The following is a 23,975-nucleotide window of genomic DNA, read 5'->3' as shown; positions in this document are numbered from 1 at the left end:
CCAACAGCAAACACTGGTTGAGGACCCGCCCCGATAGATGGCACGCTAAGCGTGGTCACCTCGGGCGCCCCCTCACAGCTTCCGCCCCACAAGGCTGATGCTCTAATGACCCTAAGCACCTCGACTCTATGGGTGCGAACGCTGAGGCTCAGAGTGGCGAAGTCACTGTTTAAAACACGTACGGGGAGGAGGCGGCTGACCCAGAATAGCAGCCTCAGCCCCCTCCCAGCACACTCCCCTGTGACATTGTCCCACTCATGGTCATCTCATGTTCCCCCATCAGCCATCTCCTGACTCATGAGACTCCATGCAATGTTTTATTTAATTCTTGCAAGAACGTTATGAACCAGATGTTGTTTCTCTCCCACTTTCAGAACCGGTAACTGGAGCACACAGAACGTGATTGCCTTCTCTAGGCCAGTGGTACGGGGGGGTCAGTGGAAGTCCAGCTGGGCGCCGGACCTTACTCCGGCATCCCAGGTATGGGGTGACCAGCACCAGGCAGAGGGGACCTGCTGTCTCCCTTATCCTAGGCTCTGTGTTCTTAGTGGTGCAGCCCAAGGGAGCTCTGACGTCTGAGAGGCCTCGTGACCAAGCTTACTCAGACCATCTTGCTGACGTCAAATGTCCAAAGGGCAGTGGAATCTCACTGCTAGCGGGCTAGGGGACCAGGACGCTGTAGCGTGTTCACCGGCACCATGGCGTCTATCGACACTGGGCTGGCGTCACCAGAAACTCATGTTTCCTAAACCTTATCAGTTCCTTTTTCTCTCGTGCACTCTGACCCTTCCCCCCAAAACAGGAAACTCAAACATTCAACACCAGGGTCATGGCTGCTTCTCAGGCAGATTCAGGCTTCAAATCGGGACAGAACCAGAGTCAGGGTCGCAGCTCCAAGCCTCACCCTCCAGGACTGCCCCGAATGACACTCCGGGGGCGGGGGGGATGTCCCTAGGGGTCCCTTCTAGGGTCTTCCAAGGACAGTGCTGTTCATTTCCTCATGCGTGGGTGAATGGGAGTCAGGCTCTGCCCTTCCCCCCCCGCCCCCGCTCCTGCTCGGGCTCTCTCCCACTCTCAGAGACCCCGCATCACTGACCCTCACCCACCGCCTGCCTCACGCCTCCCCACCCACCCCTGTTCAAGCGGCACCTGCTGAACACCGCCCAACACACCTCCTGTCACTGTGTCCTCTCAACACCGTAGTCGATCGATACTTGCTTCTCTGTTTCCGCCCTTCCCACTAAGATGCAACTCCCTCTGTTTTATGCACCGCTCCGTCCCACCCAGAGCAGTGCACCCCAACACAAGCCCTTTGTGAGTATTTCTCGGAGAACCAAAGCAGGACAACTGTGCCTCATCTCCCGTGGCGGGGGGGGGGGGGGGGGGGGGGGCGGGTGACCTGGGGATGTGGGGAGGATACGGTGAGGCCAGGTAGGAACCAGGGGGACCCCTGCTTATTCACAGAGCCAAGAACCAGACAGGACAGCCCTGGGGGGGCAGACCTGAGCCCGCCACGGAGGAGAGGAGTAAAGGGCCTGGCAACTCCGGGGACAGGGGGTTTCTAACGGGGCAGTTTTCAGGGCAGACAGTCAAGGGCGTCAGAACTCACCGCATTTTGAGGGACAAACACGTTAAGATACAAGCAATCCTCGCTGACTCCGGGAGACGTGGGTGTCCTGGTGCCTGGCTGCCAGCAGCTGGCCCTGGGGATACAGACTCTGTGACTTCCAGGTAAACGGCGGAGGGCACAGGCCTCATCTTCCCTTCTTGCCCACTGTCGGCCAGAACCCACTGCTCCGGCCAAACGCCCGCTGGGCCACCGGCTCTGCAGCACTTGGGCGGCTTCGGGCTTCGGGCGACGGGCAAAGGGAGTGGCAGCACGTGAGAGGAACAGCGGGACCCCCCCCCCCCCCCCCCCCCCCCCCCGCTGCCGCCGTGGGCTGTGGACCGGCCCGCCAGCCAGCCATGGGAGACAAGGGACAGGGCTGGGCCAGCTGCCTCAGGGCAGAGCTGCAGGAAGGGAGAGCGGAGAATCGTGTTCTTTCCCAGGTGAACACACGCTGGTTTGGAAAATGGCAAAATCTCCAGTGTGGCAACTGTTTAAAGCGGTATGTGCGTGGGAGGCGGTAAGGGAAAGCGACGCGGTGGATGAGGCAGGAAGTTAGGATTTGACCTTTTTTTTTTTCCTTTTTCTAAAAACTCCTTTGAAGGCTGTTCCTATTGGGAGGGAGAGCCCTTTTTAAATGTTTTTCATTAGCTCACGTGCTTTTTTTTCCCCTCTCTGCTGTATTTCTCAGCCCCAGCGAGTCAGCTATGGCCAGGGGGCTGAGTTCCAACTATTTGCAGACTAGGGCCAGCGATGTGCGTATCACACACACCCGCAGGCACGGCCCATAGGAATCGTCCGTGAGGACCCTTCCGAAGCCTCTCTTTCCTGGAGGCAAAGTCCAGGAATGTGCGTGCTGAAGAAGGGCCCGTTGCCTGGGTCCCTGAATCACCGCATGGGGCAGAACACAACGGCCGCTCCATCACCAAATTCACTTTACGGGAGCAAGATAATGCTATCCGGAGGGTTTATCTGTTAGCGCACCTAAGGCTGCCTTAACACACTTCCCCGCCCCCATTCACTACTCAAACCGGAACGCACGGCTCTGTTACCGAGTCTCGCTCTGGAGGACCCGGACGGGAGAGGAGTTCTCTGCGCATTCACCAAAATGTATTCCACCAGATTCTCACCGTGGCTGGGTGGCATCCCAGGACCCAGTCCAGTTCAAGGGCTCCGGTGCCCGGAAGCGGCTCTCGGCCAGGGGCGGGGAGGCATACGGAACTCCCAGGAACTGATCCACCTGCTTCCATGACGTGCCCACCTGGACGGCCCGGGACCTGCCCAGCAGCTGGCCGTGGGGGGTGATGGTCACAGAAGGTACAGGTGTCCCAGAGCTGAGCAGAGGGTTGCCTGTCAGGAGGACAGATAGTGGGGGGGGGGGGGGGGGGGGAGGGAAGGAGACGACAGTGGGTGCTGCATTCAGACAAAACACTGCTTTCGCACTGTAAAAATGTGGGTAGTTCGCTCAGACCCCAACAGCCTGAGTCCAGCCAGGTCACTTTCCAATGTGAAAAAAAAAATTAATAGCAAGTACAGCTGATGTTCACGAGACACTGAATGTCTGCAGCTCACAGCACCAATCCCCCCTCCACGTGCGCTGCCTCGCTGATTCTCCCCACCAGAGGCCACGCAGAGCTTAACCCCGGATTCGAGCCCTTCCTTGGCTTGCTGGGGCCAGACGTGAGCTATCGTTCAGGATTACTTAGATTTTTAAAAAGAACAGAGGGATACAGAACGTGCAAGGTCTGGAGTCAGGCCCCACCATCGAACACATCAATTATTTCTGGGGCGAAATGTGTGGCTTACTCATACGAACAGGGATGAACAGAGCATCTGATTTCTTCAGTTACTCTCGGGCAGATTTGGCCACCAGAGAAGTTTGCTACAAATTCACACAGCCACAGAAAAATTGTTTTCTAAGTTTTAGAACTTCGGGATTGCAGAAATGACGCCGAGGCACCGTGGGTCCTTATTTGCATTTCACTCCTAAGAAAACAGATTTAGGGGCCAAGGGTGGGTAGCTGCCAGGACATCAAGGTGTGGGATTCAAAGCGTTTCTGGCCCCCGACTGTGGCCACTGCCGGTTCACGTGGGTCCAGGGCCAGCTCAGGGGCCCCTCTCCAGGCCACTGCCCTAGCCTGCAACACCCTCTCTCCCTTCCTGCGTTCCCCAGGTCCATCTGGCCCATCAGGTCAAAGTTAGCGCCACCTGCCAGCCTGCCCCACCTCCAGCACCTTCCACCCCCTCCTTGTAATGCTCACCCCCCTCTCTGCAGTCCTCGCTTATCCCCTCCACCACATCTTCTGGTATCATTGATGGAGTCAGTCAACTTTTGTTGGGACCCTGGCTCAGGGCCAAATACCATCATCTGGGACTTGGATCAGGCCTGTGTCTGATTCCCCACAGGGCTTAGGGCCTTGCACAAAGGAAACGCTAAATGCTGGTGAAGAGATCTTCCATTTCTGTCACTGCATGCATGTGTGTGTGTGTGTGTGTGTGTGTGTGTGTGTGCATGCATGCGTGGGGTGGGGAGAGAGAAATTTCTTATTATTTCCAGCAGGTGTGTTTGCTTTGCTCAGCTCCACTGTTGGCTGATTGAGAAAAGTTTTGCTGCTTGCTCTGTGGACCAATCTCCACATACTGTTCCCATGAAGACAGGAGAGGAAGCAGACAGACAGGACAGATGTTTACCCCTTCCTCACGAGTGGGGCGTAATGCAGAGGTTCAACTGGAGGTGACTTTGTCCCCAGGGGGCATTTGACAATATCCGGAGACATTTTTGGTTGTCCTAAGGGTCTGTGAGAGATGCCAGCTGCTGACATCTAGTGAGTAGAGGTTAAGGACGCTGCTAAACATACTGCAATTTGTAGGACCGCCCCCAGGGCAAAGAACGGTCTGGCCCCGGAAGTCCATGGTGCGAGGGTTGAGAAGCCCTGGGATGGTGTGTGTTCAGGACTTTCAGGCCACCGAGGAACATCGTGAGGAGGAACCAGTGGATGGTCCGAGGAGGCAGGCAGACTTGGGCTTGATGTGATGCACCAGCTACTTGGGGAAAACTTCCTAATTCTTCTGGCCCTCAATCTCCCCCCTGCACAAGAGGAATAGTAGCAGTCCCTACAATACATAGATGTTGGGAATAAATAACATGATGTCTGTGGTGCTCCAAGCCCAGTGCCTGCAAGTGGCAGGGGCTCCACAGGTGTGTGAATGAATGAATTGGAGGAAGAGAGGGAGGAATGAAGGGTAGGAGGGAGTGGGAGAGAGAAAAAGGAAAAGAGAGAGAGGAAGGGAGGGAGGGAGAGAGGGAGGGAAGGAGGGAGGGAGGGAGGAAGGGAGGAAGGAAGGAAGGAAGGAAGGAAGAAGGGAGGGTGGGAGGGAGGAATGGAAGGAATGGAAGGAGGAAGGAAGGAAAGGAAGGAAGGAAGGAAGGAAGGAAGGAAGGAAGGAAGGAATGGAAGGAGGGAGGAAGGAAGGAAGGACGGGAGGGAGGGAGGAAACCATGAGTGAAAGTTTGTTTAAAAACACTGCGGTCCTAGTAAGAACTCAATGGAAACTCAGGATGGAAGCAAATGGTCACACGTTTTAACCTGGTTCTCAGCCCACAGCTCCTTCTCGCAAGACCTGCTTCAGCTGTAAATCGCAGGATCTCGGGCAAGCACTCAGGACTGAGGGTGGTAAAGCACCAGAACCTTCAGACTCCATCCCTTTCCTTTGCAGGAAAATAGCCACATTTCATGAACGTGGCATCTCTGAAGGAGGAGCAAAGACAGAAAATATAAAAGCTAAAGACTGTTGAGGGCACGCAAGCCTGCTTTCTCACGGACACTGGTATTCAACCCTCCCTCCAGACGCTGCCCAACGAATCCCAGACAGAATGAGCTCCAACATGGGGAAAACGTTAGATGTGCAGTTCTCTCTTTTGAAATGGTTTGCAGAAAATGATGGACTCTTTCTAGAAGAGTCACATATTTAGGCCACATGACTACTTAGCTTAAGAAAACGATCAGTAGCCGTATGTGTGCACGAGGTGCGAGCGATGCCTGTGCCGAAACACACGGGCAGGCGTCTTCAGCTGGAGGTGAGCTCTGCACACTATATTTGCATTGCACAGAATTAACAGGGAAACAGTTTAATTTGTTTTCCAGAAGCTAAACCTCAAAGCTAGGCATCTCTCCTCAGCAGGATTACCATGCAGATTAGCTACACTATGGGTGAGATAGACTACTGCAATCTAACCTGACTAAATAGTATAAATGTCTACGTAGGTGAGGAGACTTGAGACTAGAGGCCCAAGACCACAGCATATGGCAATCAAAGCCCTCCCAGGCCTGGAAAGCACCCCCAAGGTCTAAAGGCTGAGGGAGGGGAGGGGACAGAGGGAGAGGATATCACTGGATCAAGACAGGCCTGGGAACCACCAGTGCTCTAGGGCAGGGTGGGGCCAAATGCAGCTGGTGCCTGGTTTTGTAAATAAAGTTTTATTGGCACACAACCACACCCATTGATTTACGTATTTTCTGTGGCTGCTCTTCCGCGAAAGTGGCAGAGTTGAGTAGTTGGAACAGATGCATAGAGCCTAAAATATTTATCTGGCCCTTTACAGAGAAAGTTTGCCCATCTCTGCTCTAAAAGATAAGATGGCAGAAAAAGGCAACATTAAAAAAAAAAAAAAGTTATTAATTCCATCCCATAAACAGGTCTAATGGGGGAGGTGCTTCCCCCAGATCCCCAGCTCCCACAAACCCTGTTAAAGGGTTCTTAGATGTTTCAGTTAGTGATGGATTCTAGGTTGCTCTCCCCTTGCTGGCTTCATCCCTGTATCCCCAGCACCAGCACGACGTCGGATACGTAACAGCACCTCACTGGATGCTTTTAAATGAAACTGAGCCACGAAAAGCTGCCCTCTCCATGGTGACTATGATTTGGTAGTGAGGCGAGGTGGTTTAGGGCGAGCAGATTGTATCTAGAGATAGGAAACCTGGTTCCAAGTTCCCATTCTGTCACAGCTAGCTGTGTGAAATCAGAGAAGTGGATTCGCTGGGCCAGAGTCTCTTGATCACTAAGATGGGATGAAAGCTTTATCTTGCTATCTCAGGATTGGTGTGAGGACCAGCTGAGATAAGGCATGGGACAGAAGTGTCTGAACTATAAAATGATCATAAATAGTAGCCCATTTGATTACTTTGCTACGAAACTCAAAGGCCAGTGGCTTCCATATCTCGGATAAATGAATAAAGATGGCACAGAGAAGTTCTAGCTTAGAAACAGGGTTTCCAAAAAACAAACAACCCAGTGACGAAATGGGCAGAAGACATGAATAGGCACTTTTCCAAAGAAGACATCCGGATGGCCAACAGACACATGAACAGATGCTCAACGTCGCTCCTCATCAGGGAAATACAAGTCAAAAGCACGAGGAGATCCCACCTCACACCTGTCAGAATGGCTAAATTAACAATGCAAGAAACAACGGGTGTTGTTGATGAGGACGAGGAGAAAGGGGACCCCTCTTGCACTGGTGGTGGGAATGCAAACTGGTGCAGCCGCTCTGGAGAACAGTATGGGGGTTCCTCAAAAAATTAGAAATAGAATTACCCTATGACCCAGCAACTGCATCGCTACGTATTTATCCAAAGGATACAAAAATGTTGATTCGAAAGGGCACATGCACCCCAGTGTTTATAGCAGCATTATCGGCCATCGCCAGACTGTGGAGAAAGCCCAAATGTCCATCGACTGATGAATGGGTAAAAAAGATGTGGCATATATATGCAATGGAATATTACACAGCCATCAAAAAAATTAAATCTTGCCATTTGCAATGATGTGGATGGAGCTAGAATGTATTATGCTGAGCAAAGTAAGTAAATCAGAGAAAGACAAATGTCATATAAACTCATTCATATGTGGAATTTAATAAACAAAACAGATGAACATATGGGAAGGGGGAAGGAAGAGAAGAGACAGAAACAAACCACAACAGACTCTTAACAATAGAGAACAGATTCAGGGTAGATAGAGGGAGGTGGGTGGGGGTGGGCCAGATGGGTAATGGATACTGGGAGGGCACTTGTTATGATGAGCTCTGAGTGTTATATGTAAGTGCTGAATCACTGAATTCTACTTCTGAAACCAATGTTGCACTGTATGTTAACTAACTACAATAGAATAAAATAAAATATAATATAATAAAATAAAATAACCATAATTGTATATGTGTGTGTGTATGTATGTACGTATGTATGTATATATACATACAGGGTTTTCATCTTCCTTCAGTCCATCCCAAATGAATGCCATCTTTCCCAGGATAACTTTGGCCAATTTTTCCTTAAGAACCTCAAAAGCCACTGCCCACAAGTCACCACATGCTTAGACGATCCCTTCCAGCTATATCCAGGCCCTCAGAAATAGCCACAAAGACACAGGCTGGGACTTACTCAGCTTCCGGTAAATGTGGGTGGCCTCTTCACGGAGCAGAAGCCGGCAGTTCTGGGCCTGCAGGCTATGTGTGCAGATCTGAGTATCAGCATAGAATACACACCTCACAGCACCAGGTCGGGTCTGCAGAGTGGTGACGAGGCAGGCCTGGTGACGGGAACATTCTACGGAATAAGAGAAGAGTGAGGCTTGGGCCTCAGAGATAGCACCTCAGCCATTCTTCTGTTTGATCAGGCATCCAATCGTGCATCCGGGAACCCATACATCATCTATTCATCCGTCAGTCCACCCATTCATCCAGTCATGTATCTATGAATCCGTGCACCTGTCAGTCTATCCATCTAATCATGTATGCTTCCATCCATCCACCCATCCATCCATCCATCCATCCATCCATCCATCTATCTACCCATGCATCCATGCAACCATCTGTCCATCCATCCATCCATACATACATATAATCACTTATTTATTCATTTGAACATCTACTATACATCCCTGATACTGTGCCAGGGGCTGGAAATAGAATTGTGGTGGGGATGGGGGGTAGAACCCAACTCTTCTATAGATCTATCTTCCACACAAAAATCAGGTTTGGGGTTGTTTATTTAATTCACAAATGTGCCCCTGTCATTCCCTTGTTTGAAGCAACTCCCTGGCTCCCCACTGGCTTTGGGATTAAGTCATACCAGACAAAGCTCTCCATGCTCTAGCCCTTGTCTTCCTCTTCAGCCTTATCTCCCTGTCCAGCTCCCCCATCATACCCACAATTTTCCACCAGGGATTATGTCATTTTCCATATGTACCAGGTCCTGAACTAGATAATTTAAATTATTCATGGCATTAAAGATTTTCAGTCCTAAGAACAGTTGTGAAAATGGTGTTGACTCATTTACTTGGGCAAGCTGTGAACTGTCTAAGGGCTTCATTCACAGCCCAGTCTGTGCTATGGCAGCATACAGAATTGTGCAGCGCACAACCTGTACATCTATACACGGCCCTTTCTGTAAGACGTGTGTATTTCTATCCAACCCTGTCGGTGAGGGGATTCATGGAATCAAAGAATTGGAGGAGTATGAATGTTATTCAACCTCAGACTCTTGCAGAAGAGAGAGTCTTTGTAGAACATTTTTATCACATGGTTATCTAGCTTTTGTTTAAATACCAGTGACCAGAAACCCTCTAAAAGAAGTATGTGTCTGTGGACAGCTTTGCCTATTAGAAGCTTCTTTATTTTGTATTGAAAAATATCTCTTGAAATTTGAGTTTTCCCCATAGGTCTTAGCTTCGCTCTGTGAGCCTGGCCAGGACAAGTACATTTCTTCCTTGCCATGATGGCCCATCTATAATCTGAGGACAGCTATCCCGGCTTCTGCTCATCTCCTTTGTCTCCGGCTAGCCTCCTAGATCCTTCCTCTCATCATCTTCTGACCTGGCTCAACGTTGTTCTCTTTCTGGCCAGCTTACTCCCTTGGAGACCTTGACTATGGTCTGCCCTGCAGGAGGATGGGGGTACTGTAGAAGAGGGCGCACCCAGAGTCTGTCCCCAGGTTCATCCCTTCCTGCCCAGCATGCCAGGCCATCTTGGGGTCTCCCACGTTCTTCCGAGGTCAAGACGTTGGCAGCGCTGTGTGAGGCCCCGTCCCAATCAACCACCCTACCTTGGAGGGAAGGAGGGGTGGGAAACTCCCCTTACCCAACAGACAGAAGTCTCTGGCATCAGAGAAGTCCCTGGTGGCGGCAGTGCTAACGTGGGCAACATCAAAGTTCCTGATGGACGGGTCAACAACTGCTGCGGAGAGGGCCAGGGACTGCCAGGAGCCCAGAGCGACTAGGAGGGAGAGCAGGGGATGTTAGTCACACGTAGCTTTCCATGTTGTGATGAGAAAGACAATGGGGTGCCACCTGGCACCCCGAAGAAGCAGCCCCAGGGCATCTTCCCTGCGGCCTCCATTCTCCTGTGACCCCGTCCCTTGATCCATGTTTCCATCTACAGTGATTTAGTACAAGTTTTCAGGAGCCAAGTTCTATGCCCAAGTCTATGGATACGAAGATAAAACAATGACAACAAACCATGGCTGTTTCTATTAAGAAGCTCCCAGTAGAGCGTGGGAGAAGTAAAACAGAGAAGGCCAGCATCGTAACGCAGGTGTCACGACTCAACAATCAGAATGAAGCTAGGTAACAATGACAATAGCGGATGTAGGGCTTCCCAGACACGGTGTCACTTAATCCTCCCCAAGCCCTCGAATGGAGCAAAGACCACTGCCTTCATAATGGACGCTGTGGCGTGCAGCCCGGGCCACCTTTCAGGACCCAGCCTCTCATCTCCCCAGTGCTGGGAAGCTGGTGTCTGGGGGCTCTTAGCCGCGTCCCCTCCAGGAACTGCCTGTGATCTAGGTGAGCCGCCTTCCCTCTCAGGGTCAGCCTGTGTTCCCAAACTAGTCCGTGTGGGTGCGCACAGGCCAAACCCCCTGTCCCAAGATGGGATGACTCTGCAGGGCCAGCCCAGCTTCAGAGCTCACCAAGGGATCCGCGGGGCCGGGGTTTGGTCGGCACAGAAGCCCTACGTCTCCCGCTGCCCCCTCGCTTCCTTACAGGGGCCACGAGCCCCGCGCACAAAACATCCTGCATGCAAATCTCCATCACTGAGTTTGTTTCCTGGAAATCAGCAGCTAAAACATCCTCTTTAAAGATGAAGGAAATGAGATGCAGAGACGTTAACTGGGCTCGCCCCAGAGAGTTCCATTCTTCAGGGGTGGGGCGAGAGCGAAACCCGGGCTTTGCATGCACACAGCCCATGCCCTCCGCAGTTCCAGGGCGCTGCCTCCCGCCATCTGTGCATCTGTCACACCAGCAGGGAGGGACTCAGGTGCAGCTGTCAGACATATGGCTTGGCACGGGCAAAGAGACCTGCCAGAGCAACCAGTGTCCCTGTGAGGACAGAGGTGACCCTGAACGGGGACCCGAAGCTTCCACTATGAAGGAGGACTGTGGGTCAAGGTGGATGAATGCATTTTTCTGTCCACGAAGAGCACTAAAATGGGCAAAACACTGCCTCCCAACCCAGCCCTCCGTGATTGCTGGGAGCGCTAACTCTAGCATTCTCCAGATCTGTTTGGGGGGTGCATCACTGATCATTAATGGAGAAAAATCTATGTGTTCATTTACTTTTCCTTTCTGTCTCTGGTTTCATTGTCAGAAGACCACAGTGGTTCTATCCCTATAGTAACTACTTGTGACCATTTATCTCACTTGTGCTAGAAGAAAAGCATGGCCACCTTAGGTGTAGCAATTTACAGTTTGCAAAGTGCTGTCACTTATCAGCTAAGTGCTTTAAGGGTGTGAACCCAGTGTCTCAGTTTTCCCATCTGCAAGATGTCATTGCGTCCGATTCCCACGGAGCTCCGCCTGAGTGGTGGGGTAGGGACTCCAAGGCCTCCTTCACAAACGAGGAGTCAGAAACAGAAAGGCTACGTGACTTTCCAAGTTGAACTTGACCAAGCCAGACACAGAACCAGCCCTCTTGGCTCTCGGCCAACACTCTTTCCACCCCCTCCAAGCTTCCTAAATAGCTGAGCACCTTTCCCGGGAAATTGTCCCCAGGTATGAAAAGGTCTTTCTCTCGGACAGTACCACCCTCTTAGCTGTATAAGGAAGCCTGTCATTTTTATCTCGAATCTGCCTTTGACGCCCAGAGCGCTAAAATTAGAATGGTGAAGCAACCTAGACCACACCTGTTTCTTCTTAATAAAAAGAAAAAAAAGAAAAGAAAAAAGAGAGTAAAAGGGTTTATCCAGAGAAATCATCAAATAATGATGGGAGACTTCCGACGGACTCAGCCGGAGAAGGCGAACCCCCTCCTGGAGCCGTGGGGCCGTCCTCAGGATCCAGAGCCACGTCTTCCTGACCTTGGGACCCAGCTTCTCTGCCGCAGACCCCGGGCTCTCATTTTCGTAAACGTCCTCCACGCGTTACTATTTTCATGGTCACTACAAGCGGCGTTTTTGCAACATGACCAAACTGAGCTGCATATTTTTAGGCGGTGAGGACACTGCAATTTCACAGAAGACTTATGATGGGGTTGCAGGACCATCCTGCCAATTACGGGCTTAAAATGGAAGCCTTGGCCGCACTCCGTGTTTAGCTTGATGTCTGGGGGAAAGCGCTTAGAATTGAAGGGTAAATTTCATCTCTAAAGTGAGAGTCCGCTCATCCGTCGCCACCCCAGGGCCTGGAGCCAAGTCGCTGCCACACCCTCGTCCTGTCCCCTTCCCCCCAGCTGGCGGGAACCCTAGGACGGGCGGCTGCTGTTGTGCAGAACCCAGCATCTGGGGCTCATGCAGCTCATGCAAATTCCGAGAACAAGTTCTTTGTGCGTGTAAACCGACAATAAAGCCTGGAAGCTGGGGGGATCTTGGAAGCATTTGGGGGGGGAGTTTACCATCAGACCCACCCAAAGGATGTTATCTGTGGCATATTGATGAGTTTCCCTCCCCCCCACTTCTGTTTCAAATATATTTTATACACTGCAATGCCAGCATCACCTTTAAAAAAAAAATCTCCCCTTGAAAGTGAAATGCCACGTGTATCATATATTAAGTACTTACATATAAATGAATTTTGTCTGCTGGGTAACCTCTTCTTTTATTCATCTGTTTGTAAATTCTAGCCCCGCCCTCATGCTGCTTTAAGCATTTTATCACCAAAGCCTTCCCTGATTACTTTCTCTTTAAAACATATTTCTTGGGGTGGCTCTGTTGGGCATCCGACTTCAGCTCAGGTCGTGATCTCGCAGTTTGTGGGTTCAAGCCCGTGTTGGGCTCTGTCCTGACAGCTCAGAGCCTGGAGCCTGCTTTGGATTCTGTGTCTCCCTCTCTCTCTGCTTCTCCCCTGCTCACACTCTGTCTCTCTCTCTCTCAAAAATAAACATTAAAGGGGCGCCTGGGTGGCGCAGTCGGTTGAGCGTCCGACTTCAGCCAGGTCACGATCTCGCAGTCCGTGAGTTCGAGCCCCGCGTCAGGCTCTGGGCTGACGGCTCGGAGCCTGGAGCCTGTTTCCGATTCTGTGTCTCCCTCTCTCTGTGCCCCTACCCCGTTCATACTCTGTCTCTCTCTGTCCCAAAAATAAATAAAAACGTTAAAAAAATTTTTTTTTAAATAAACATTAAAAATAAGAAGAAGAAAAAAATTTTTTAAATATATTTCTTGGCTATTTTTGGCTACTCATTCTACCAGATGAAATTCAAAGCCATTATATTAAGTTTCAAGAAAGCTCTTTTGGGATATTAATTGGAATGTCCTTCAAATTAAAAACGAACTTGGGAAGATTTTAGATTGTATTATGTTTAGGGTTTGATTTCATTAAGAATGGAAGGGAACGTTTGCCCCATTATATTTTTAAAACAGTTACTGTTGGCGTAAAGGAAAGCCCTTTATTTGTGTGTGTTTATTTTCTGACAGGATCCTGAACTCCCTCAATGTAACTCGAAGACATGGTTGAAAGGCAGGCTCTCGTCCATGTGGCTACTTTGGAAATGGGGCCCAAACTGGATTGCAGACGTAGCAGTGACCTGCCTCCGGGGGTCTCTGGTTGAGCAGTCCTCTGCGGTAACCAGTTGAGTTCTAGATTTGTCCATTTATTCAACAACCACTCAGCGGCCTCCTCCTACATTCCAGGTACTAGACCTGATAGCCAAAAGGTAGAGCCCGGAAAAACGGGCTAATTAGCTAAAAAGTTTAGGATCCTTTCTACTTTCCATCAGTAATTCTCAAACTTTGGTGAATATAAAGAACTTGGTACAAATTCCACAGCCCAGGTGCTGTCCCCACGTCAACGAGCCTTCGCCTCTGTGCTCCTTACTAGTTTTCCAGGTGACTCTGACACACCACCAAGTTGTGAAAATTGCCATCCTCAGTTTCTGAAATATTCCTTTTTTTTTTTTTTGATTTGGCCATAACTGATGGTGAAACTGCTTAGGCTGGTGAAAAGAGACAGTTCTGGGATCCAATCTCACTCACCCTGATGCTGTGTGTCCCTGGGCAAGTTCCTTAACCACTCTGAGAAACTCCATTCTTTAAAAAACCTCATGTCTTTGTCTTAAACATTGCCCTTTCTCTGAATCTCTAATAAACACAAGGCCTTCCAGTGAATGGCATGTGACCACTAACATCCTGCTGTAAGTGTGCTCATCAGCCTCTTTGCTTGGAGCCCTTCTGAGTCGGCCTCAAGATACTAGTCCCTTCCCCCAGAGCAGAGGAAGGGAAGTGGGCAGGGGAAAAGACGGAGGTTGGCTCCCCTAGAATGACCGCCCCGCCTGGTAAGAACGGATGCCTTCTGGGGTACCCAGGGCTTGGCTGCCCCACAGCCCCATGGGCGTGCGCTCTAGCTGTGCTAGATTCCGCTGCCCCCAGGGAAACTCCCCAGGAGCCACTACCGGGAAGGGGAGAGTACAGGGGGGTGATGAGCCTGCCCCTGAAACTGCCCGAAGCCAGGCGATGAGTGAACACGTCAAGCAGCTGTAAGGAACGGTGGGCTCTGAGCGCAGGTCATGAATGAGACCTACGTGGTGAGGCTTCCGGGTTCCCTGAGTTTATCCCAGATCCCCATCCAACAGCTCCGTGAATTTGGGCAGCCCACTCCTTCCTCTGAGCCTCTGTTTCCTCCTCGGCAAACCGGGGACACCCTGAAAACCTCCTCCTAGAGCGGTAGTCAGAAATGAGCCAGGGGGGGTAGGTGGCCCCCCTGCCCCCCACCACGCAGGTGCAGGGGGCGGAGCTTAGTGAACGCAGCCAATCGCATCACCTCTGAGGCATTTCGGTCTGTTTTCTCAAAAACTATGAAGGGCTGAGCCACACCCAAGTATGGGGGGTGAGGGGGAAGTTCCTTAAGGCGTATAGGAGCCCAAAGCACTGCCAGTGACATCCTGGCCTCTTTCCAATCCCTGCTCCCTCTTGCCCCACCCCAGCCTGGTCCTTGGGCACCTGGCTTCCTGCCCATCCATCCCTCATTCTCTGCCCTCTGGCCGGGTGACTCCTCCGACTGGTCATAGGCACAGTAGAACCAGCCAGCGTGCCTGCCTGACTACTCACTGGGCCTCAGTTTCCACAGCAGATCTGCTGCTGAATACAGCAGCAAGGTATTATGAGCTCAGCACAACCCAAAACGAAACCCTCACTCAGCCCTCCCTCCATGCTGGTGTTTACCCCCACGTGGTGTTCTTGTTCCTCGGGAAATCCCCGCCACCATGCCCCCCGCCCCCCCCCGACATCCTACCGTCCTATGGCCTCACCTTGCCCTGTCCCTTCTGCCTGCTCGGCCCCTCTGGGAAGAATTCCTTCTTTCCCACCCAGATTCCAGCCTCCTCAGTTTCACTCCGCCTACTGACACCTCCCTCTGGCCACTCTTGCCCCTCTCGAGCCACCGTCGCGCTGCAGCCAGGGCACCCCCCCCACCCCATCTGACAGCACTCACTGCCCACCGTCCTCGGGGAAACAGGCAAAGCCGTGGTCGGCAGGGCACGCTCACTGCGGAGTCCAGCTGCATGACACCCCCCACCTTCGCAGGGGGCGCCTGGGTGCTCCCCACTCTCGCCCACACACCAAACGCGTCAGATAGGGACACAGAGCCACAGGGAGGAAAGGTCACAGGGGACTCTCCAAGGTCACAGGGGAATGTTCAGGAGCTGTGCGGTTTCGCCTCTGCCTCACGATAGCCTGGGACCTCCTCAGTGGGGTAGTGACCCACAGATCAGCCCTCCTCGCCAGCAGCACGTGCATTCTATCTCCATTTTACAGAAGAGAAAAGCGAGTCCCAGAGAGGGCCGATGATGTGCTCCAGGCCCCACAGCTAAGAGGTGCCGAGTCAGCATTTGAGCCTTGGTCAGCTCTGTGGCCTGGCATTCTACCGCACGCCTCGGAGTTGTTGACGTGGGTGGGGGCAGAGAGGAGGGAGGGCGGAGGGCAGAAAGCAGCAGGTGGCAGGGCGGACCCCTCCGTGACTCTGGGGCAGCATGGGCTGCAACCTCGACATAGGTCGGCCTCCAGGAATATCCAGCTACTTCTGCTCCCTTCTGGAAAACACTGTATTCCCTTCAAATGTAGACTAAGTAAAAAAAAAAAAAAAAAAATCACGAGACTCCAGTATATTTGAAATGTTCAAATATATGGAAAATCATGGTTAATCCTGTTCTGTTTTTCTTCCCTCTCTCCCCTTCCTTCCTTCCTGTATTCCTTCCTACCTTTCTTTCCCGATACCAGTTAAAGGAGGAAATGCTTGATTTTGATTTCAAGGCTTAGAGGGTTTTTTCAACCATTAAAAATAGCTTTACCCTAGCCACACACACACACGCACACACACGCACACACACGCACACACACACACACGCCTGCAAACCTATGCTACTATAGAAGGTACGGGTCAGTTGTTGGCTGGCCGGGTAACCGGGTGTCAGTTCCTGCTCTGGCCCTCCTTTCTCTCTCATTTGAAAACTGCGGGCGTGCTCGCCAGCGTTTGCGAAGCACATCAAAGTGCAGACATAGCAGACCAGTAGCAAATACTCACCTCTCCCAACATTCAAATAATCACAGACCCATTTTGTCAATGAAAAGATCTAAAAAAAAAAATGTTGAGTGCAAGCTCTATAGCATCTGAAAACACACAGGATTCGCTCTATTTCTCTCGCACTCAGAACCAAAAAGAATTCCCATCAGCCCCTCGGCACTTATCAAAGTGATGGGAGCTGAATACAGAGAAAGCCTGAGGAAGGCTGGAGGCGGTTTCTATGCCCAGGCCAGCTGGCTGGGGTAAAACATCTAAGTTGGAAGCCTTTTGAGCAGGAAGAGTATTTCAGGCACCAGGAAGCCACCACGACCTTGAACGGGAGCAGGCCGTAACCGACCGTCTGATCCGGCTTGCACAGCCACACAGCCACAGGCGCTGTCTGCTGAGACGATCCCCCTACGCGCAGTCATCATGGGACAGGACTAACAGTCAGACATCCTGATTTCTCACCAGACGCTGTCTTTCAAATGAGAACCACATCATACTGGGCTGTTTTTGCCCTTGCTAGCCCTCAGAAAAAAACCAGATGTTCTTTTGATTACAGAGAGACAGTGAGGGAGATAGAAAGAGAAAGAGAGATCCGTGTTATCGTGTGATGGCTTGAAAGATACAAATAGGACCTGAGGTGCCTGTGGGTCTGGCATTTCTTCGGGGAGAAACAGCAGACCCCGCCAGGCCTCTTTTGCAACGTATAACGCCAGAAAAATACCTGGAGACATGTTTACTTCTGTTCAGCCTCCAAATCGCCATTTATGAGCTCTCCAGGCAGCCACAGCTTTGTCTTTCCCTTTGCATCTCCAGAGCTTAGCCGGGGGATGACAGTGAGTCCTGTGGGTTGGAATGTGTTCCCTCAAGAGTCATACTTTGAAATCCTAACCCCCAGTCATTCGTAATATGACCCTATTTGGAGATAGGGTCTTTGCCGAGGTAATCGAGTTAAAATGAGACCATGAGAATGGCCCCCTAATCCAGAATGACTGGTGTCCTCATAGAAAGGGGACATACAGACACAGCGTGGCACATTCGGGGAAGGCGATGTGAAGACACAGGGAGAAGATGGCCGTCTGCAAGCCTAGGAGATGGTTCTGGAACACAGCCAACGCTCGTGGCTCTCTGAAGGAACCAGCCCTGCCCACACCTTGATCTTGGACTCCAGCCTCCAGAGCTGTGAGAGATCAAATTCCCCTTGTTTCAGACCCAGTCTGCAGCATTTTGCTGTGGCAACCCTAACGGATTAATCCGGCGGGTGAATACTCAGTAGAAACATCCTTTCCTTGATTCACAGACAGTCTCCTGTGCCTCACTGTTGTGCCCGGACATGGAAAAGCCAGTCCCAATGATAAAACTTACCATGTAAAGTAATACAGTTACAGTGGCCAATTTTAATATTAAGAATTTCCTATTTACTAGACACACTGCAATGTGCTGTATGCGATGTTTTGTTTAATACACACACGACGGTGAACATGGCTTTGCGGTCACCTCTGCTCAGAGAGGCGGCATTGCATGCTCTTTTAAGTTTATTTATTTATTTTGAGAGAGAGAGCATGCGAGCAGGGGAGGGGCAGGGAGAGAGGGAGAGAGAGAATCCCAAGCAGGCTCCCCGCTGTCAGCACAGAGCCCAGTGAGGGGCTCGATCCCACAAACCGTGAGATCGTGACCTGAGCTGAAACCAAGAGTTAGATGCTTAACCGACTGAGCCACCCAAGTGCCCCTGGCATTGCATGCTTTAAAGAGGGATCATTCCGGAAGCATTCTGGCTGGCTGAATCTTGGCTCTGCCTACCGCCAGCTCTGACTTTGCATAAATTACACTCTAAGTTTCAAATGTTATCTTGTTTTAATCTATGAACTGGAATAGTCATGTCACCTGTGTCCTAGGGCAGAGCTTCCCATATGTTAAGGGCCACAGTCTGCTACTGATCCTTCTAGCCTCCCTGGGGGGCAGGGGTGGAGGCAGCTAGGGCAGGTCCTCTCACCTGGCTGTCTGAATGCAGACGTCATCATCCCCAATGTGGGTCATGGCATGAAAACGTCAGTGTCCAGTCACCCTCTGGACACAGGGTGAGGGCTGAATGGATTAATCCCTGCAAAAGGCTTGGTGCATAATAAGTGCTCAACAACATTTATTAAAGACTTGACGCCCTTTGTCTCAGCCTCCAAAGCCAGAACTCCTCCTTCTAGGCCGTGTTGCTCAATGCACAAGGGCATATATGCTTGTGAAATAGGGCGTTGTAGGGGTGCCTGGGTGGCTCAGTCGGTTGAGTGTCTGCCTCTAGATTTCAGCTCAGGTCATGATCCCAGGGTCATGGGATCGAGCCCCATGTCAGGTTCCATGCTTACCATGGAGCTTGCTTAAGATTCCCTCTCTCTCTCTCCCTCTGCCCCTCTTCCCCTCTCTCACACAAATAATAATATAATAAAATAACAATTAGAAATAATAATAATTAAAATTATTAAATAATAAATGTCATTAAAATTAATTAAAGTAACGATTAATAATTAAATAATAAAATAATAATTAATAACAATAAAATAATAATTAATTGTAAATAAATAATTGAATTATTGAAATAATTAATAATAATTAATAATAATTAATAATAATTAAAACAATTAAAAATACAATGCAATAAAATAAAATAAAATAAAATAAAATAAAATAAAATAAGATAAAGCATCTTCAACCAAACCACAAACATCAATAGCACTGATATGACTGTTGACACTCCCTCACCTCCCCGGTCAGGACTATCACACAATGGGGCAGAGCTCCAGCCTTGTGGCCCAGGAGGACCAGGAAAGACCCAGTGAAACAGTTCAGGGACTTGGGATAAAGAGAAGACAACCATTCTTCAGGCCAGGCCAGGGGCCGGCAAGATTTCTCGGTTAGAGGCCAGTCAACATTTCAAGCTTCGCTGGCCACGTTTGTTCTCTCTTGCACATTCTCTTCTCTATCCTTTTATACAACCCTTTACAACTGTCCGAGGCCCTTCTTAGCTCACGGGTTGCACAGCGACAGGCCGTAGGCTACGGGTTGCCAACACTGGGCTGTCAGGGCCGTGGGCTTCAGATGCACGTGGCACAAGAGGTGGGGGTGGGGGGCGGGGGGGGGGGGTCTACGTTCTGGGACCCAGAACTGCAACAGGCAACTTGACAAGGAGTTTTGTGCTTTCTCCAGAAATGAGGGCTGGTCTGGGAGACGTCATCTGGGAGGTAAAATTGCTTTTTTGCTGTGTCGATGGTTGTGCTTCCTAACTCTTTTACAAAAAGATGATGATTCGTTTGCTTTGTTTTTTCAAAATTGTTCTTATTTGGTAGAATGAAAAACTGGCAACCGTGACCTGTCCGAGAATACAAGGTAAGCCGCTAATCCAAGAGGAGAATGTAAGCCCGCCTGTCTTCTCCACACCCACGTGGCCTCATCTCGCTCCGGATCCAGCCTCCTGCTGAAATCATGTCACTGCTGTCACAGCTGACCCCTGACCCTAGCTCTCCCCTCCCCAGTATTGTGTCCTGGAAACCAGGGCCCTTACCATGGTCCTAATGTCCCCTTTCCCCTGCTTTGGGTCACAACCTCCTGACTATGGAAACGTCTAGTCTTTCTCATTAATTAATTACCCTCAATAGGGCATGCCTGGCCATTCGACCACATTCTTCAAATTCTTTGCCATAATTTTCAGCTCACAATTTTCATTTCCACCCAGACCCTGCTGAAGTCTTGGGTGAATTTACCATCTACGGGGACTGTCGATGGTCCACTCACCACTCTGGTCTGTTTCCTGACCCCTTTAGTCCCAGAGACATTCATGTCCACTTGTTCCAGCCCAGAACGCCCACGGCCACATCCACACCCTAAACCAGCTCCCGACTTCCGCTGAGATGCCACTCTCCTCCCTCCCTCTAGGGCACCCATCTTCACAGGTCTGTCCGAAGCCAGGGCCACCCACTGGTCCGCTGTTTCAACTTCCCTTTTGCCAGGGCCCTCAACCCCGTCTTCCTGGTTGGATTAACCCAAGGGACTGCTTTGTCTGCAGCTTGTCTTGGTCAGCTGAGCACAACTCAAGCCACTTCCCCGGACAGATCGGCACCTTCACAACTTCTGGATCCCCAGCCTCACCTGAACCGTCAACCCCTTGGCACCCTCGTCCTCACCTCCTTCTGTTCTCTCTATTCACCACCTCTGGTGCCTGTTGCTTTGTCCAGGCCCAGTGCCGTCACAGCCCCTGCACCTTCAGCAGGTGCCCGACCTCTCGCCTCCCAGAGAAAAGAGGGACGGTCCTCAGCATTGTCCTCAACTCTGTGTCCCCCTCTCCACTCTCTATGAATCATCCCGTCTTCTTTCTTTCTTTCTCCTAGACGGAGGAAGGATGGCTGTTGGGACGGTTCCCCCATCCGTGTTCTAGAGCTCGTTCTTTCTCACCGCCCCCCAGGGGCATCCGCAACCAATTACACCCCCAGGCCAGTCCTGCTCCCACCCATCCTCTGTCTTTGGTCCATCCCTGGACACTGACACTTGACTCTTAGCATAAAAACACACTCAAATGCCCCCCTTGAAAATAAGACGTTATTCCACCCCACAGTTTCTTACCTTGGGGGTTAGATTTCCAGGGCTGATTTTCTGAAAATAGAGGCAAAATCTGGTATGTATGGAGGGGCATACTGTTTCAATACATTATCGGGGGGGGGGGGGGGGGGTTCACGACCCAAGACAGATAGTTACCAACGAATGGGCCACCTTCTCCTTTAGCTGTCAATCTTGCTCTCTCTTTTTATTCAGAGCCAACATTCTTGGGAAAAGCTTGTAGCTTCTACTTTCTCAAATCACTACTATTTCGCTTTTTCCCTCATCATCCCACTACATTCATAAGGTGCTTGCCTAGCCCGGTGAATGTCTGTAGTCCCCATCGTCCTTGAAATTGTTGGTCACATCTCCCTTCCCTGGTTTCCGTGACACCCCACGCCACCAGCATGCCTCCCATCTTCCTCCTGCTTCCCCTGGCTTCTCTCCTTCTCTTCCCTTCCATGCTGTTGTTCTTCAGGGGTCTGTCCTTGACCTTCACTGTTGATATCCGACACACTCTCCACGGGCAATCTCACTGTCCCCATGACTTAAAGTACTGACACACTGATCACCATCAGCACATCTCCAGGCCGGAAGCTTCACCCAAGCGCCATGCCGAGACAGTCCGTGCTTAGCGGACCCCTCCCAGCAGGTGGCCACGACGTATCCCAAACTCAGCCTGTTGAAAGCTGAGGGCTTACTCTTACTTCCATCCTTAGCCGCGGTCTTCACCTGGTTCCCTTCTTACGCTCTCCGTCTCGGGAACTGGCCCCGCTACCCATGGGACTGCCCAACCTGAAGTGTTAAATGTTGTCCCCGACTGGTGTTCAGGTAGACTGAATGTCCACCTAGAAAGCACCTGATAGAAGGAAAATTAAAACAAATACTCTTTCAAGTCTAAATCTCAGGTTCTACCATCATAAGTGGACGCTCTCCCCGGAAAACACATCCAGCCAAAACATGGCCTCCAACGTTTCTCGAGATCTGTCTGCTGCCTCCCTTACCTACCTCCTCAGTCACATCTCTCTTCATTCTTATGGTTTCTATCTCTGTTAAATTATGAGCTCCTGGAGACCAAAGACTCCGCCTCAGTTTTCATTGCTTGTCTGAGCCCTATCATAATAGTCTATAAAAATCTCGGGGCGCCTGGGTGGCTCGGTCGGTTGGGCGTCTGACTTCGGCTCAGGTCATGATCTCGCGGTCCGTGAGTTCGAGCCCCACGTCGGGCTCTGTGCTGACAGCTCAGAGCCTGGAGCCTGTTTCCGATTCTGTGTCTCCCTCTCTCTCTGCCCCTCCCCTGTTCACGCTCTGTCTCTCTCTGTCTCAAAAATAAATAAACGTTAAAAAAAAATGTTTAAATCTCAACAATAGAAATAGTAACATAGCTGTAGGTGGCACTTGCTAACGTTCCGTGTGCTGACAGGAACAATAATATCAATATTTTGCGTGTATTTTGCGTCCCAAATGTGTACTTCATGAATGAATTGATGAAGTTCCTTAACTGGTAAAGAACGAATGGGATGCCAAGTATTTTTTTTATCTCTATAAAGATTAATACTATGATTATTCGCCTACCACAAGACCTCGAGTGGATCAGTGGCAGAACTGATCACCTAGGAAACAAATCATGGTCCACCAATTTAATAAGATCTCACTCTTCTGTGGCTCATTCCAGTTGATGAAACATTTCATTGACACTATAAGATGTAATCACTACATCAGCCTATGCATCAACGGTATTACTGTCACTCTTTTTCAAGGGACTGAACTGAGGCTCCGAGCTGGTGTAGGACGTGGCCACAGTCACGGCTCGTGGTTAGCAAACCAAAGGCTTAACAAAGACTTCCCCCTCCCAGTACCCACTTCGCCACAGCTACCCCTCTCTCCCCGGGACTCCACTTCAGAGACAAAGTGGTTCCCTTGCTGTGTTCCCTGCCTGTGTTTTGCAGGCAAAGGTTTCCACAGACATCTGAAATGGGCCAGCCTCTGCCGAGGTTATGAGCTGTGGATGGGTGAGTGATCATCTTTTACACCAACTTCAAAGACACTGCTGGAGAAAATTCCTAAGTAAGAAAAAGACAGGCACGTGGGACCAGACTTGGGACAATCCTCCCTCCGTGTCCTCCTGACAAACTACTAAGTTCATCACAAGCCAAATTCCTACTGGAAATTCAAAGGCTCGGGATAAACCTGATTTCTCTCTGGGAAGGTTGACTCCTATCAAATGGACCCCTCCAAACTCCCCCCCACATACAAAGGCGACCGGGGAGCTGGTACAATAACAGGGTTTTCTGGGAGCATGTGAACTCTTTCTTGGGGTCACTGCATGTGATCCTGGGTGCTGGATAAAACTGCCGAAATCCAGAGGCATACATGCATATGGAGCACCAACGTGAGATAATCAGAGGTTTTTTTGGACAAAGAGCATCAGGCAGAGGCTGGCCTGACCTCTCAGTGGACTGTGGGTAACTCGCCCAAGGTCACGCAGCTGGTCCGGACCCAGGCGGGCAGACTCCTGAGGCTCTACTCTGCCTTTCGGGGCACGGTGGCAGTAAGGGCAGCTACGGCTGTCACCACTGTCTGTTAGGGGCTGCGTGTGACAGGCACTGTACTAAGCACGGCCCTCCATGCTGCATCCAAATCTCACGGCCACTTGTGGAGGCAGGGCTATTAGGAAGTCTGCCTTAAGGACGCTGAGGCTCAGAGCAGTGACGTGACGTGCCCTGGGTCACACAGAGTCAGAACAGAACTAGAATTGAAACCCAGATTCGCCCCATCCATGCCACAGTCTCTCTGCTTCACC

General features: G+C 50.7%; 1 protein-coding gene across 1 annotated transcript in view; it reads right to left on the bottom strand.

The window, feature by feature from the left end:
- TG (thyroglobulin) overlaps positions 1–23,975 on the bottom strand; it is a 254,365-nt gene that overhangs the window by 115,473 nt on the left and 114,917 nt on the right. The window contains exons 36-39 of the mRNA XM_047842433.1: positions 9,744–9,878; positions 8,047–8,211; positions 2,737–2,956; positions 1,610–1,703 (exon numbers count right to left, since the gene is read on the bottom strand). Of these exons, the coding sequence (XP_047698389.1) occupies positions 1,610–1,703; positions 2,737–2,956; positions 8,047–8,211; positions 9,744–9,878 (614 nt within the window). The remainder of the gene's footprint in view (positions 1–1,609; positions 1,704–2,736; positions 2,957–8,046; positions 8,212–9,743; positions 9,879–23,975) is intronic.

The sequence above is a fragment of the Prionailurus viverrinus genome, chromosome F2, assembly GCF_022837055.1.
Source record: "Prionailurus viverrinus isolate Anna chromosome F2, UM_Priviv_1.0, whole genome shotgun sequence".
Lineage (NCBI taxonomy): Eukaryota > Metazoa > Chordata > Mammalia > Carnivora > Felidae > Prionailurus > Prionailurus viverrinus.
The sequence above is the reverse complement of the archived record's forward strand: the minus strand, read 5'-3'. Positions and strand labels throughout refer to the sequence as shown.